Below are 15,527 nucleotides of genomic sequence, written 5' to 3'. Positions count from 1 at the left end.
GTCCCATTTATGGGGTAGCTGTGGTGCTTTGCACAGTGTAGTAGTTTCAAAAGGGTCAAGATATTAAGCCACTACTGCTATTTCTTAAACTTAAGTGGGCAGTTCTCTCCCCCTCCCATCAGCACTGTACTGTACAATGCCAGCAGAAAACATTCATACAGCTGTTCAAGGACCTTATCTGGCAGAAAGCATTCATACAGCTGTTCAAGGGCCTTGTCTGGCAGAAAATTGATTTTACACTCTTCTCCCTGCTTTTTTCTCCTATACAGTCACAGAAATACCTAATTTGTCTCATAAGAAGGAATAGTAGGGTCAGTACTTAAACTTGCTTAAGAAGTTCATGGAACAGCAGTTAGTGGAGGGATATGGCAGTATACCAGGAAGAATTAGGGGGTGTTATTGACACTGGTTTTTTTTCTCTCTCTTTAAGTGGTCGTTTAGAGTTGTTTTAATTAATTATTATTCTGAATTTTTATTGTATCCTTTATTAAGGATTTTGGTCAAACTCCGTGTTCTGTTTTAGAGCTAAAGATATTGTGGAGCATCCTTGGACAGTTCCAAGGACTGGAAAAAAAGAAGAAGATATTGCTATATGTGACAAAGCTTTGTGGCTAATTTAAGGGTATTCGAGGCTTTGCGCTTAACAAGCAACCTTGGCTGTCATTGTGCCATCTAGATATACAAGGGGTGACAAAGTCTAAAACTCGCTGCGTGTTTAACTAGTTGTTCCCATGAACTGGAGGTGTGTTTGGAGCTTGTCCTTCCAATAAAACAGCTTGGGATGGACCCTGCTGAGCATACTGTCCTGCTAGAGGACTCTGAGGCATCTGCATACTACTGGCTGTAGGAAACCAGCTGCTTGCAGGATTGATTAGAGCTCCTGAAGATTCTAGGGAGATGGTGTCCCAGTGTTACCCATGTGTCACCTGGGCTTGCCTGTGTGATGTGGCATAAGCAGCAGCAATGGGCAGTGTTGTTTGTGTATGTTGGAATGTGGCAGCTATGGTTTATCAGACTAGTCCTTTCCTCATCCTCTATTACAGACAGAATGTCGTAATTACGTGCGTGTCTTGCAACAGCTGAATGATACTTTCCTCTACGTGTGTGGAACTAATGCATTTCAGCCAACATGTGATTACCTGGTAAGAAATGTCCGTATGTTTTGACCAGCAACAGCTGTAACTTAAAAGCAGCTCAGGTTGACAATGAGTTATTCTCTTTTCCCAAAACAGTTGCATCTTCACTGTTGGCTGTAAGGTTAGGAGTACTTGTTGCACTGTCACATCGCAGGGGTAGACTATACTGTTCCTTTTTCATAGCACTGAATGAATTACTGATTACTGGGGTCTAACTGCAGATCTGCTTTTTCTTAGCTTTTATACTTCTTCATCTATTGTGTGTTAACATGAAGCTAGTTACTAAAACTGAAATTACAGTGGTTGCAACTGCCACTCATTACTGAATCTCCCTGAAATTTCTCAGATTCCTATCTCTGCTTGTCTCTGCTCCTGGCTGTGCCAAAGATGTGTAGTGCTGAATCCCTCAAAGTGAAGTCTTGGCACAAAATTAAAACTCCCTTTTCTCGCCACTGACTCTTGTATCATTTCCTTACTACAGCTCTTAGCAATTCGAAAATTGAGAAATCTTGTAATTCTTTGTGCCTTTAGCTTCCAGTGATTTCATTGCATGGTACATTCATTACATACATACATTTCATTTCATACTGATTAGTTCCCAAGTACTGTGGCTACCTTTCAGCTTTCTGGTTCTCATTCTTTGGTTTGTAAGGGATTTATAAAGTAGCAGCAAAAGTACTCTGTTGCTTTTTAAAGCCTAATTGGATTTTGCCCTATCTCAGAAATTTCCCATCATCTCAAAAATTGCTTAATCCACCTCAGAAAGCCTTTTTTATTTCTGAGTCTCCATTTTTTTCAGTCTAATTGAGTAATTGCTTGTTCTTTCCATGTATCAGTTAACTTCTCTGCCTTTCCTGCTGTCTAGCTTTTTTGAGTGCTCGTTCTTGAAGTCTGTCTGGATTTAACTTTCCATCTTTTGCTCTTTTCTGCTTTCACCCTCACAAATTATAGGATCACATTTTTTCTCTGTATTTGGGGCTCAATAAGTTTTTATGAAAACACATATGCCTTCTGTAATTTTACTCCGAATGCCTTTGATGCTGGAAGTTGATGACATAGTCCATTATTTAGTGTTCAGTTTTTAGCTAGCTTTGCACAAGTTGAGTGGCTGAAAGAAAAAAGTTCTACTAACTGTTTTGTGGTTTTCAACAGAATTTAATTTCATTTGAACTTGGAGGTAAGAATGAAGACGGTAAGGGCAGATGTCCATTTGATCCTGCTCAAAGCTACACATCTGTTATGGTTGGTAAGTTCAGACTTCGCATTCCTCATTCTTATGTTTAAAAATGTTCTATCTTTTCCACTGTCACCCTCCAGTCTGTCATTACCAAAATTGTGGCTTGCATCCATATTTTATTGTATTGTGTATCTGTATAGATGTTAAAATACTTATGTAGTCAACCTAAGCATGTTTCTTAAAAGGAGAACTTCAAACTAGGTTGTTTTGGAAGCAGTTTCTAAAATACCAGTTTTCAAACTGTATTTCTAGATGTCAAACGTATTTAATCCAGATAATTCAAATGTACTTAGACTGCCCTTGTAGTATCAATTACTGTAATTTTAGTAAATAAAAAAGCAGTATTGTAAGGTGTCCTGAAGACATGCTGCAGAATGGGAAGTGAGATGTTAATGCAGGTATACTTACTGCATGGAAACACGCCACCAGATCTTAATCTGGGGAAGCCAGAATTTGTGGCTTTTACCTGCATGTACCAAGATCATAAAAGAGAGGTTCAACATCATATGAAACAGGAAATGAGAATAAAAAAATATACTCCCTGCATTGTGCCTAAATCTGTACAAATCAAGTTTGAATAATGGTAGCATAGAAAGAGAGGAAGACAATTCCAGAATTCTGGTGCATTTAAGTAAATTAGCTTGTTCTAAGATAAATTGTAGGTTTTCATGTTAAACGTTAAAATGCCACAAAAACAACGTTGACTTTTGTCAGTTCTTGTGTTAGAGCAATAATAATAATAAACTCAAGTGTGGAAGTGTTAGCTTGAGAATGATCGACAGAAATGTAAACATAAAATACATGTCTAGGGCAATTCAGAGGAAATCAGTTTGCCTTTTCTTGTGGGAAGTTAAAACTTAGATTCAGAAAATATTTGTGTACTCTTTTTGGTATCCAGTCCATAAGTTCTAATATATTTGGTTTTGTGTTGAAGATGAGGAGCTTTATTCTGGGACTTCGTACAATTTCTTGGGAAGTGAACCTATTATTTCACGTCACTCTCATCAGAGCCCTCTGAGAACAGAGTATGCAATACCTTGGCTTAATGGTAAGTGAGCATAAGAAGTAGTCCAAACAAATTACTTCTTCTTTTCCAATATCACATGTACAGACTTTGAGTGTCCTACCTAAGTAAGGAGCAATTGTCTCAAAGAGACAGATTTGGTTATACTGGCATACACTGAGTGTGTGTCCTCCTGCATGCCACCAGGAGATTTTATTTTGAAATTTAAGGATTTTTATCAGCACTGATGATGAAAACAGCTTCAGAATATGCATGTTTCAACTTGACATTAATGGTTTATTTCTCATCTGCTTGTTTGTCCTTGCAGCTTAATTATGATATGGTAAGGAATTGAATGTTTTTGGTCTTGAATTGGTTCTTAAATTGAGCTGATCATGGTTTTTGACACTTCAAGTTCCTTAATTTGAAAAGTCACTGAATTTTGTGAATTTTCAGAGGTTTGAGGCTTTGTGCCAAAAGAGACCAAAATAATGACCATTGTCCAAAAAGTACAGGATTCTGAGTTTTGTAATACATGTTGTAATGGCACTGTCATTTCAGTGCTTCAGCTGATAGCTAAAATAGAGGAGAGACAGGCAGGGGAGGGTTACATCTCCTGGCCCATTAGAATCTGAAACCACATTTGACTGTGGACTGAAGAATGCTGAAGTAATGAGCTGTCAGATCATGGAGATCTCTCAGTATCTTAGTGCTTTCACATAGGTTTCATGGTGTTCTGGGTTTTTTTCCATTTCTGGTTGGTTTTTGTGGCTTGGGTTTTTTTTAGAAATCCTGTTCGTATGATGTACAGCAAACTGTGTAAGTAGGTCAGTGAGTGGAGAGGAGGTAAATGCAGTGTGGAGTTTGGGTGAAAGACAACTTCTGAGGGTCTTTGAGGGAATCAAGTTAGTAGTCACATATGTAATAGAAAATTCTTCTGTTTGTGTCTGTAGAGCCCAACTTTGTTTTTGCTGACGTGATAAGAGCAGATCCAAACAGCACAGATGGAGAAGATGACAAGATATACTTCTTTTTCACTGAGGTGTCTGTGGAGTATGAATTTGTTGGAAAATTGATGATTCCAAGAATAGCTAGAGTATGCAAGGTGGGAGATAGTTCTGTTTACTTTTACTGTATCTCATAGAATCTTACCATGTGCATGTTAAAAAGTACCTGGACTTACTGCCAGGTAAATGGTGGTGTTTGAGTTTAGCAAACCTTAATAAATAAGCTGTTCCAGTTCAGTTCATTGAAACTGAGAAGGCCTAACAGTTGCTTTGTAAATAAATACTTGATTTGATTTTGCACAGTTGTGAAATTTCAGTACATCTGGGGGTTCTGGTCTTCTTTGGGGGAAAACAAAGCAACCATGACAAAACCCAGCAACAGAAGAAATGTTGCTTCAGTTTTCATTGTTAATTTTTTTAAACAAGTACATCCCTCTGTGAAGAGGTGACTTTGGTTGGAGCTGAGCAGATAGGATGTGTGTCAAGTGACTTTGAAGTAGCTGTATCCAAACACAACTGTAGCCATGTCCACAGCAAAATAGTTCTTGACTGTGGTGTAGCAGATGGGACTTCTGTGAAGCTGCTACAGCTGCCAGAGCCTGAAGGGAGATGGTCACCAGCAGCCTGATTCTGTCACACTTGCTGTGCTTAAACCTCAGTGTGTTAAGCTGATTCAAATGCTTCCTCAGGAGTACTGGTTAAAAGTCTTGCTGATGGAAGTCTTTTCAGTAGAAAATGTTTATTTAACAAAAACTTTTTCAGTGGAATGTATCAATTTCCTTTTTTTCCAACAGGAAATTTATTTGGCTGTTTCATTTTCATGAGGTTGAAAGTTTTATTTTGACTTTACTGTTTTGTATTTAAACAGGGAAGTCAAAACATCAATAACAAGTTAATGCCCTTGAGATTTACATTAAACAAGGAGCTTGGAGGCAGGTTTAGATGGGGCTTGCTATTATGGCATTCTGCCCACTGACAGTGTGCACACTTTAAAAGAGGAGTATTGTGGAATATGAGAGCTTCATTTATTATATTGTTATATATTTCAGATTGTTGTTTGAAATAGAAATCAGTGACAGATCGCAAGTCTATAAGCATTTATACTTCATTGTAAGCATGTATAGTTAATAAGTTTTGCAGATTGCCTTTAATACAGTGCTTACACAATTGGATAATGAATGGAAATATTGATACTGTTTCAATATGACTTTTTATAAGGGAAATATCAGTTCTACAGCTCAATTATCAAATATTTTGAAATACATTTCTAGTCAATATATCTCAACTTAAGCCTTGGTACCTGCAAATCCTTAAGGTGGTAACTTCTAGCAGGATTAAACTATTGCTGGATTTCTTCTAATGAAATGATCAGTGTTAGGCAAGTCTTAAGGCATATTGCAGCATTAGAATATAAATCAGTTTTGATGTCACCAAACAAATGCAGTATTATGTATTTCTCTTAAAGGACAGTATAGTACTTCCATGCTTGTTTTACTTTTTTCCTAATGATGCATTGTCCATCTCAGTTTTTCTGAGCGATGCTGAAGTATAGTTCTCCATTAACTCTCATATTCTCTCATATTTCATCTTCCCTCTATGTGTGATAGAAATAATTTTTTTGTTGAACCAATTTTCCTATGGCTTTGATACTGTTTTGTATGTGAATGTGTTTACATTTATTGATGTGGTTGTAGATGAAGTATTGTAGTTTTACAGCACCAGGGCTTAGTAATTGCATGCTATATAGCAGTAGTTCTTAAGTGCAAAAATGCTGCTAGCTCTCCTCACAAGCACCTTTTTATTTTTTTAATACCATAAGAGGGACCAAGGAGGATTAAGGACCTTGCAAAAGAAATGGACTTCGTTTCTCAAGGCCAGACTGATTTGTACCATCCCTGATAAGAATTTAATTTTCAATGTTATCAATGATGTTTTTATTCTCAAATCTCCGACTTTGAAGGAACCAGTGATATATGGAGTCTTCACCCCACAACTGTAAGTGTGGTATAGCCTTTTCCTGGATGAAAGTACCTTTCATCTCAATTGGTTATGACAAGAAAATGATAATTACTCCTGTGTTTTTTTGGGTTTTGTTTTTTTCCTAATTTCTTCCTGAATTAATAGGAATAATGTGGGGTTGTCAGCAGTGTGTGCATACAATCTGTCTACTGTAGAAGAGGTTTTCTCAAAAGGAAAATACATGCAGAGTGCTACAGTGGAACAGTCCCATACAAAGTGGGTGCGATACAATGGGGAAATTCCGAATCCTCGACCTGGTGCGGTAAGTTTCTGTAGTCTTGGAACTCATTACTTTTTCAATGCTCAGCAGGAAACAGACTAGGGAATACTAGTAACCTACTAATATTTGCCCTCACCTGGTTACTTCTTGTAAACACTTAATGGGAAAATACTCAAGTGACATGTTCTGAATTTTTTTATCTGGGAATCAAAGTCTTTGGGTTTTGGGGTTTTTTAATTTGGAGTTGTTTGCTAGTTTTGTATTTCATTATTTTGTTAATAATTTTCTCATTGTGAAATAGTGTGTTGCAGTTTACACTAGCAACATCATACACTTCTTGTTCAGATGAAAGGAAGTGTAGCAACTATTGCATTATCTCAGTAAAATAATCAGCCTGTTTATCTGGTGCACTGCTCTGCACACTCAAATTTTCCTAAAAAAGTGGGTCAGACTTTTTTTACTTCTTTATGTTCCTTACAGGCATACTGTTGCTAACGCTGAAAGAGGTGATGGTTAAAAGTACTGAAGGTGCATGAGAGCACAGAAGGAATATTGTCCTAAAATGTATTTTGATCCAAACAAAAATTTAGTCCAAAGCCCAGGGATTAGCACATCAAAGTGCTATGAGGTCTGAGACCTTCCTTGGTGCAATGAGTATAGTGTACAGGTGTGGTTACTGGCCAAAATGATGTGGAGAAGAAAATGTGTGCAGCTGCAGTTGATTGTCTTTATTTTGTACAAGTAAATGATGCAATTTGGTTCTCTTTTTTCTTTTTCACCCTCTCCCTGTCCCCTCTTCTAGTGTATAAACAACAAAGCCAGAGCATCAAACTACATGAGTTCTCTGAATTTACCAGACAAAACATTGCAGTTTGTTAAAGATCATCCTCTAATGGATGACTCAGTGACTCCAATGGGAGACAGACCTCGCCTAGTAAAGAGAGATGTGAAGTATACACAGATTGTAGTTGACAGAGTCAGAGCACTCAATGGCACCATCTATGATGTGATGTTCATCGGTACAGGTGAGTTCTGCAGAACACCTGGTTTTGGTGATGCACTGATTCTTAAGTTTTCTTAGAAAAACTCTTGAGATTTCCATATTTACAGGGCTTTTACAGCAGCTGGTGTAAGAAAAAAAGTAAGGCGTCACAGTAATGGGACAATCTTGGATGCTTTGAAAAAGTATTGCAGGAAAAGAACTGCAGAGCTTCAGTGAATTTAGCAAAACTACACAATATAATCACCAGCTGGTCATTCTGTGCCCCAAAATGTTATTTCCTGCTCAGAAGTCCTGATGGCAAGTTTAATGGTTGCCTTTGACACAGAGTTTTTCTGCTAAACAACAAGCATATTATTGAGACTACTTACAGCAGTTGTGAAGGACTTTTTCATGCTTTTTTTAATTTCAAAGATCTTACTTAAGCACATTGCTCTTTTGTTTCAGATCGAGGAGCCCTGCACAAAGCTATCAGCTATGAAAATGGAATGCATATTATTGAAGAAACGCAGCTTTTTCCAAATTTTGAACCAGTCCAAACTCTCTTGCTTTCGTCCAAAACAGTGAGTGGTATAAGCATCATTGCATTTATCTCCTTTTGTTCTTTCATAAAACTTCTTTAGCACCACTTTGTGGCCTTGTGACAAGAGACCATGCTGTGCATAGAGCCAGCCAAGGGCTGCAAGTGTAACTCATCATGCTGCAGCACTCACATATTGCCTGCTGCATTTCAATAAGTTTGGTAGGTGGTAAGCTTCTGGAGTTATTTAGACATAGAGAATGGCTTGAGGAGCACAGGTATGCAGGTCTTCACTTGTTTCCATGTGCAGAAGCAGGAAACTGTAAGGTGTTTTAAGAAACTAATTTCAGTTCTGCAGGGATGTAAAAAACCCGACCCCTTGTGGCCACTGCAGCTTTGTGTAGAAAAATCCCAGGGACTGAGGTTGCAGAGGAGTGGTGTGTGGTTCTGAGGAAATAGACCTAAGAATAGAGAGCAGTCTTCAAGCATAGGGACTCATAATTGTGTAGTTAATTGACTTCTGCTGTCCCAAATATTGCAGGCTCCTGCATGCTGATGGTGTCGTGGGAGCAGTCACGTTGCTGCAGCTGTTAGTGAGGACCTCTCGTGAGGTCCTGTTTGCCCACTGGGGTGCCAGCTGCAGCTCCAGCTGCATGGCACAAGAGCTGCTGTGCACTCCAAACCTGGCAGATGTCCTGCACTGTTTATCAGTTGTTTGGTTTATTCCTAGAGTGCTTTTGAATAGTAGGAGAATCGTCACTGTGTGTAATTTGTTAATGAGTTAGGTTTCTGCCCCTACTTGCTCAGACCTTCACATCCATGAATATATCTGTCTATGCCTAAAGTCACTTGTAGCATCAGCATCAGTGAGGTTTTCTGGGTTTCATAAAGATTGAATGCCTCTTTTGAAGTATCTAGTAGCAATACCAGTATTCAGTAGCTACCTAGTGATCCATACATAAGTGCTCTGCAGCTTAGGGACTTAGGAATACTTTAAAACAGCTTTTATTTTTGTGTGATTTAATAAAATTTTGAATGTCAACACGATCAGCTCCACTTTATGTCATAATTTTTACAAGCTCGTTCGGCATGCTTATTTATCCTTTCATGCTTATAATAAAAAGAAAGGACAGAGTATATTTTTGCTAGACAAATGGAAAGCAGGATTAAAATGCCTGTGCTTAGTTTTCTGTAAGTATAATTGTATTATTTTTGTATGATATATCACACTGACAACTCACCTATACATCTTCACAGATATGTATTATTTGTGTGTGTGTGTGCATTTATATACATACACACACACACGTGCGCGCACACAAAATACTTTCTTTATCTGCAAAAATGGTTCAAGCTACTTGCTTTGTCAGGAGTTTTGGAATTTGCCCTGTCACAGAAGATAGTGATTTATAGCTCTTCCAATATATATGCTAATACCTGTTCTTTTAATTGTGGAATCATTCCTACACTGGCTTAATTATGATTTGCCTATTTTAGGGCAATGCTGAGAAAGAGATGGGCATTAAGCCTGATACAAATACATATCATGTAGCAATTTCAGCACACACTTGGAAGGCTGCTGTAGGAATAATAGCATTGAAATTTCTTCACTCTGGGTCCAGGTGCCACATACTCATTGACACTCAGCTGCCCAGTACATTCCCATAAAACCAGAGGTCCTTTTCAGTGATGGGGAATGGGAGTTTGGGTCAGCTGCTAGAGTCATGGGAACTGTATAGTCATAGTACCACCCAAGCAGGGATTCCTGCTGCTTCCCAGCCTGAAAACACAAGTTTCTGCCTCCACAGTCAGTGGCTGCTGATGTCCATTGCAGAGCTGGTATCGTGTTACATGTCATGGCATCCCACAGTAGTGGGCTAATCACAGAAGGGTAATAATTACCCTGATGGTGGGCTTTATACTCAGAAAGGACTCTGGAATCACAGTCCTTTCTGAAAGCATTTTTCAGTAGTCTCTAGGCTCTTCCCATAGTGTGTGGAGGGTGGGCGGTCAGATTCCCTTAACTCCTGCTTAACTGAAAGGTGTGTCTGGATTTTTTTTAAAAATGGGTTTGCTCAGCTTGCTGCATGTTCCCTGGACTCTTGGACGTATAAGCTGGGAAACATGCCAAGACGCTATAAACCCATGTGCAGTGTTGCACTGTTGCAGTGTAATCCAGCAGAGCACTAGAGAGTGAGCAGTACTTGGTGCACTGTGGGAATCTTTGAGCAGAATGGGAACCTTTTCCTAGGAAGTTGTAAGTCTCCAACACTGTAGACTTCCTTCTCTGAGCACTGCAGCACATCCCTTTTTTGAGCTTTGCCTGACAGTATGTAAAGTCACAGTGTACCTTTAGCTGTCATGTTCCCTGAGCTCTAGAGCAGACGAGTGAGATACGGCAGCTGCCTACATTTTATAATAAGGATGAGCGTGATCTCTTCCTGCTGTGCTCAGAGTCAGACTGCTTTGGGATCCCTGGGTGGGATCCAATAGCCATTGCGATTATTTCCCCTGTCTTCTCAGTGTCTTGCCAGTGCTGTTTCCTTTGAGTACCACCAGTGTTCTTTCTTAAGAAGTGTTTGACTCTCACAAGGATGATGCTGATGTGGCTCCAGAGACTGGCTGGCTAAAGTGGTGAAGGCAGTAGGGCTGCTTTGGGTTATCACATCAGCCCTACTGCCTGCTCTGTCTTGCATGTGCCAGCATGGCAGCCTTGCCTTACCTCACAGAAGGATTATTGCATTCATATTTCTGGGAAAATGGATAAAGTCATAGTTAGACATGGTTACTTTCCGCATACCCGTTCCAGTTTTTTGTTGTCTTTTTGCACTTTTCAGCATTGCTGCAATATTTCCAAGACAACTTTGTAGAGACAAAAGCTAATCACATGCTTACTCTACTGAGGCACCACTTTTTACAAAAAAGGCTGTATGTATGCTGCTCTTTAATAACACTTAAATTGGTCCATGAATTGGGTTGTTTGGGTTTGAACAAGTGATTGGCTGTGATGTTTTTTTGTTGTGCTTTGTTTTCTTTAGGGCAGAAGATACCTCTTTGCTGGTTCAAATTCTGGTGTGGTGCAGTCTCCATTGGCATTTTGTGACAAGTACACCACTTGTGTTGACTGTGTTTTAGCAAGGGATCCTTACTGTGCTTGGAAACCACTTGAAGCTTCCTGCATTGATATTTTTAAAGAAGGTGAAATGGAAAGGTAAGAGTATCCTTTGATGACCTTACAGTTACAATCAATATGTAATCAGTCTTGGAATTTTCTAATTTCCAATTTCTAATTGGAATTTTAGAAATTGAACGTTTTCAAATTTTTCCTATCCATTTATGTCTGCTGTTGCTGTTTAGATGATCCTTATTAGTACAAGGGGATGGGCAGACTTTAGGAAACAAGATTTGAAGTTGTAATGATTGAACTTCCTTTTACAGGAACTGGATTCAAAACATAGGTGGAGATGCATCTTCTTGTTCTGGTGAGTCAGTCTTCAAAGAGCTCCTTCATATGTCTAGGTGGAGTGGTGAGAGAGTTTTGTTTTTGTGATTACCTGGACATTCATTTACATTGTAATAGGTATGGGATTCTGCTTTGAATATTTGAGCATCTGTACAACCTGCATGTTGTCTTAAAAACTGTCTGTGTTTGTATGCATTTCAGTGTGCAGTGCACAACCCCCTGAAATGAATGGGGGCACCTCAACAGTGACTTGTGAATGAAAGCAATACCAGAAGTACTTCTAATGCAGAGGCCTCTGTCTCTTTGATGCAGCATTTGACATTCTACTGTGAGCTTTGACAAATGCTTGGTTATTGCTGCTAGATCAGATTAAATTGTTCTGAAAAAAAGCTGGTTTTATGGTGAAAGGGGAGGGGGAACTTAGAACATGATATAGAGCGGTGTGAAGTACTTTTCATAGTGCTTTAAAGCAAGTAGCTACAGGTCCTTTCTTTGTCCTGTGTGCTGTGGCCACCAGATGAAGATCATAAAGTGGAGTAGAGTTACAGGAGTAGCTGCAAGTAGAAAATGCCCTTAAGAGCCTGATGTATACTCACTTTTTATTTATAATCCAAGCAAAGTGTGGACCGCCATGAGAGCTTTGCTTTTTATTATTTTAATTAATTTATGGGATGCCATAAGTTGCAGGTGAGCCATAAATGCAAATATCCTTTTTTTCAGAAGAGAGTTCCTAGTTTAGTTTCCTCTTGGATACTTTGTAGTTGCTACTTTACTTAGAATGCACTGATTAGATATAAGGTGAGACCAAGTAGTGACTTCTTCACTAGTCTTTCCCAAATAGTGACTTCTCAGGTGCACGCTCAATTGTGGATCAGTGAGGTCTCACCTTTATCTAGAAATGAGGCCGTCTTAGAGTTGAGGTGTCCTGTCTCTTAGTTTGTCTTGATGTTCCACGTGCAGCTTGGTATTCTACTGAGATTCTTGCATGCTGTCCACCTGGTCTTGTGAGGTGAATGCCATAATCTTCATGCTTCCAGTAAGACTGTAAAACAGTCTGGTGAAGCTGTACAGATTAGAGCAAACTGGAATCATTGCTGATACTCTGCACATTTATTTTGATGTTCCAGATAAAGTAAGAGAGAATCCCCTACAGCATACATTCAAGCATGGGAGCACAGCAGAACTCAAGTGTTCTCAAAAGTCCAATCTGGCACAGGTAGTTTGGAAGTTCAAAGATGATGTGCTGAGAGTGGAGAGTCCCAAGTACCGTCTGCTGGAGAAGGCACTGCTCATCTTCAATTTATCAGAAGGAGACAGTGGTGTTTACCAATGTTTGTCAGAAGAAAAAGTGAAAAATAAAAAATTTTCCCAAGTGCTGGCTAAGCATGTTTTGGAACTGAAAAAAATGCAGCATACCACGGTGGGCCCCACTGCAGCAGCTGCACCAACAGAAGGTAATAGTGATGTGCCAAAAGTGTCAGCTGTGTCACCTGAGGGGTCCACTGCTCACATCTCAACCACTCACATGGTACCAGTAACCACAGTAAGGATATTAACAAAGCCCATTGGCCCTGTCCTAACAAGTGTAGCCTCCAACACCGAGCTCTTCAATTCAATTCCTGATGCAGTCCCGGAAAAGACAATGTTTCTCAAGTCAAATGATAACTTCCTGTTGATGTTTCTCTTCCTCTTCTTTTTCATTCTCTTTTTGTGCCTGCTCTCCTACAACTGTTACAAAGGCTACTTGCCAGGGCAGTGCTTGAAATTTCGCTCTGTGATGCTGCTTGGCAAGAAGAAAACGAAGTCAGATTTTTCTGATTGCGAGCAAAGTGTGAAAGAGACGCTGGTGGAGCAGGGCAGCGTCAGCCACCAGAGCGGGGAGCAGCCCAAGCCTGCGCACGACACCGGCTACGAGACGGAGCCCGACTGCGGGAACAGCCAGCTGCAGGCTGGGGACTCGCAGGCCTCCCGCGAGGGGGCCAAGGACAAGCCCTTCGACGTCAAGTGCGAGCTCAAGTACGCCGACTCGGACGTGGAGGGGGACTGAGGGAGCCCGCGTCCCTCTCGGCGGCGGAAGTGAGCTGTGCTCCTGCGGCTGGCTGTTTGAGCACGGAGAGCCTGGGTGTGACAGCTAAGCCATAGCAGGGGTCACATGCTTAAGCTGTGCAGCAAGCCAATTTTTGTTCAGATCTCAGCAGATTAGAGAAGTGGTCTACTTGTCTGGAGACCATAGCATCTTGTGTTGTACTGTCTTTTTTTCTGGTTTTTTTCAAATGGCCAGTTTCAGATCACCACTTGTGTATTCCCAGTTTTCCCCCCCACTGAGCACTTTGCTCTAGTGAAGCTACTTGCTTGTTCTTTGGCCATATACTTCGATAGAGTAAAAGTAACTTTATAATTCAGTTGGCTTTAAAAAGTAATTCAGTCTTCACATATTTTTAGTTGCCATTAAAAAAAGATCTAGTTTCATTTAATTCCAAATTGGAAATTGAGTTTAGTTTATCAGATTGGTAAATTATAGACTTTTGTCCAGATTGGGACATTTTTTTTCTTTGCTTTTAGTGATTGTTTTTAGTTTTATGCTTTGTTTTGGCACACTAGGTATCTTTAGTTGGTTAAAGTTAATTTTTTTAACTGCTCTACAAGTATCTTAGATTTTAAGGTATAATGGGGATAGCATTGCCTTGATTTGTGTAAGACTCAGGGATAATCTTGTTTAAAGGCTCTTTTCTTTGCTGCTTTTTAGAAATGTAGGTACAACAATATCAGTACAAAACATGGAGTAAGTGGGGAATGGGGAAGGAGGAAACAAATGCTTTTATTTTTTTTTCCCCTCTTTTTTTTTAGGTTTTTTTTCCTCCCCCCCACCAGCCAGCCAGCTGGACATAGTCACATTTTATTTTCTATACAAAACTGGATTTTTTTTTTCTTTAGTTTATAGAACAGTACAGGCAAGCAACTGTCAATTAGCAGTGACAAGGAAAGAGGTTTCTTGCATTGTGGAAGCAAAACAGGAATCAAGAAGAATTAACTCCCAACAATTCAGCTGGTGACTTGCTGGAATGGACTGTTAGGACACAGCCTGATGAGAAAACGTTGCTGATTTTTTTTCTTCTTTTCAGATTCAGAAATAACTCAGCTTCTTTTTGTGACACATTCTTGCAGTGTCACCCTTTCTGGATGATACCTTCACTCTCCTATGCAACTGGAGACTGAAACTGGAGCTGCTTAAACAATCAGTCCTTTGAACTGTTTATGTGAATCATTCCTGCTAACGTGAAAGTGTGCATTTGTTCTCAGCCTGGTTCACAGCAGCACTGTTTGTCTGTAAAAGCATTTTATGTGTGCAGTACAGTCCTGAAGAATTGTTCCTCTCACTGCTTTGTTCTGTAAATATTGCTAGAAGTAGAATACATTTTAACAGTAAATAGCAGTATGCCTGGGCTGCTTTTCTGTGTTGAACCTTCATGCAAACATAATTTAGACCATCTTAGTGTAAACAGTTTATATTTTATAAGATTCAGTTTGGTTTTATTTTTCTATTTTTAATTATGTACATATAACAGAATAAATATTAAAATAAATTGTATTACATCTTGGCTTTTCTGAAATGTGACACAGTGACACAGTGCTTTCCATTTGGCAAGCACTAATGTTCCTTGTGATTTCCTTGGGGGGAATGTAAAAACTTTGTAATTAATTTGAAGCAACCTCTCAGCTTCAACTAAATGGGTTTTATAACCCAGGGTGGGGAGGTGGGAAGGACGGGAGAAAAACAGCGTGGGAGAAGGAGGAAAGTGCTCTTCTCCTGAGGCCTAGGGACACTTCCTCTTACTACCTTTCTAAAACTCATTTGTTTTTTTGCATTATTTCTTCATTGTGTGATGTATTTCTTGCAACTTCTTTCCTTAGTACCCTTTTA

General features: G+C 39.5%; 1 protein-coding gene across 16 annotated transcripts in view; it reads left to right on the top strand.

The window, feature by feature from the left end:
* SEMA4D (semaphorin 4D) overlaps nucleotides 1-15,527 on the top strand; it is a 103,859-nt gene that overhangs the window by 68,723 nt on the left and 19,609 nt on the right. For 13 of the 16 annotated variants that reach the window (XM_074533178.1, XM_074533172.1, XM_074533175.1 and 10 more), the window contains 11 exons: nucleotides 1,044-1,142; nucleotides 2,289-2,382; nucleotides 3,308-3,421; nucleotides 4,330-4,481; nucleotides 6,203-6,378; nucleotides 6,508-6,664; nucleotides 7,425-7,647; nucleotides 8,070-8,185; nucleotides 11,181-11,353; nucleotides 11,581-11,624; nucleotides 12,733-13,059. In XM_074533178.1, coding sequence (XP_074389279.1) covers nucleotides 1,044-1,142; nucleotides 2,289-2,382; nucleotides 3,308-3,421; nucleotides 4,330-4,481; nucleotides 6,203-6,378; nucleotides 6,508-6,664; nucleotides 7,425-7,647; nucleotides 8,070-8,185; nucleotides 11,181-11,353; nucleotides 11,581-11,624; nucleotides 12,733-13,059 — 1,675 coding nt within the window. Of the gene's footprint in view, nucleotides 1-1,043; nucleotides 1,143-2,288; nucleotides 2,383-3,307; nucleotides 3,422-4,329; nucleotides 4,482-6,202; nucleotides 6,379-6,507; nucleotides 6,665-7,424; nucleotides 7,648-8,069; nucleotides 8,186-11,180; nucleotides 11,354-11,580; nucleotides 11,625-12,732; nucleotides 15,205-15,527 lie in introns of those variants that run through there. The other 3 variants (XM_074533186.1, XM_074533184.1, XM_074533179.1) reach the window with 2 other exon arrangements.

The sequence above is a fragment of the Zonotrichia albicollis genome, chromosome Z (assembly GCF_047830755.1).
Source record: "Zonotrichia albicollis isolate bZonAlb1 chromosome Z, bZonAlb1.hap1, whole genome shotgun sequence".
In the NCBI taxonomy this organism is placed as follows: domain Eukaryota; kingdom Metazoa; phylum Chordata; class Aves; order Passeriformes; family Passerellidae; genus Zonotrichia; species Zonotrichia albicollis.
Note: the sequence above shows the minus strand (reverse complement) of the source record. Positions and strands in the feature narration are given on the sequence as shown.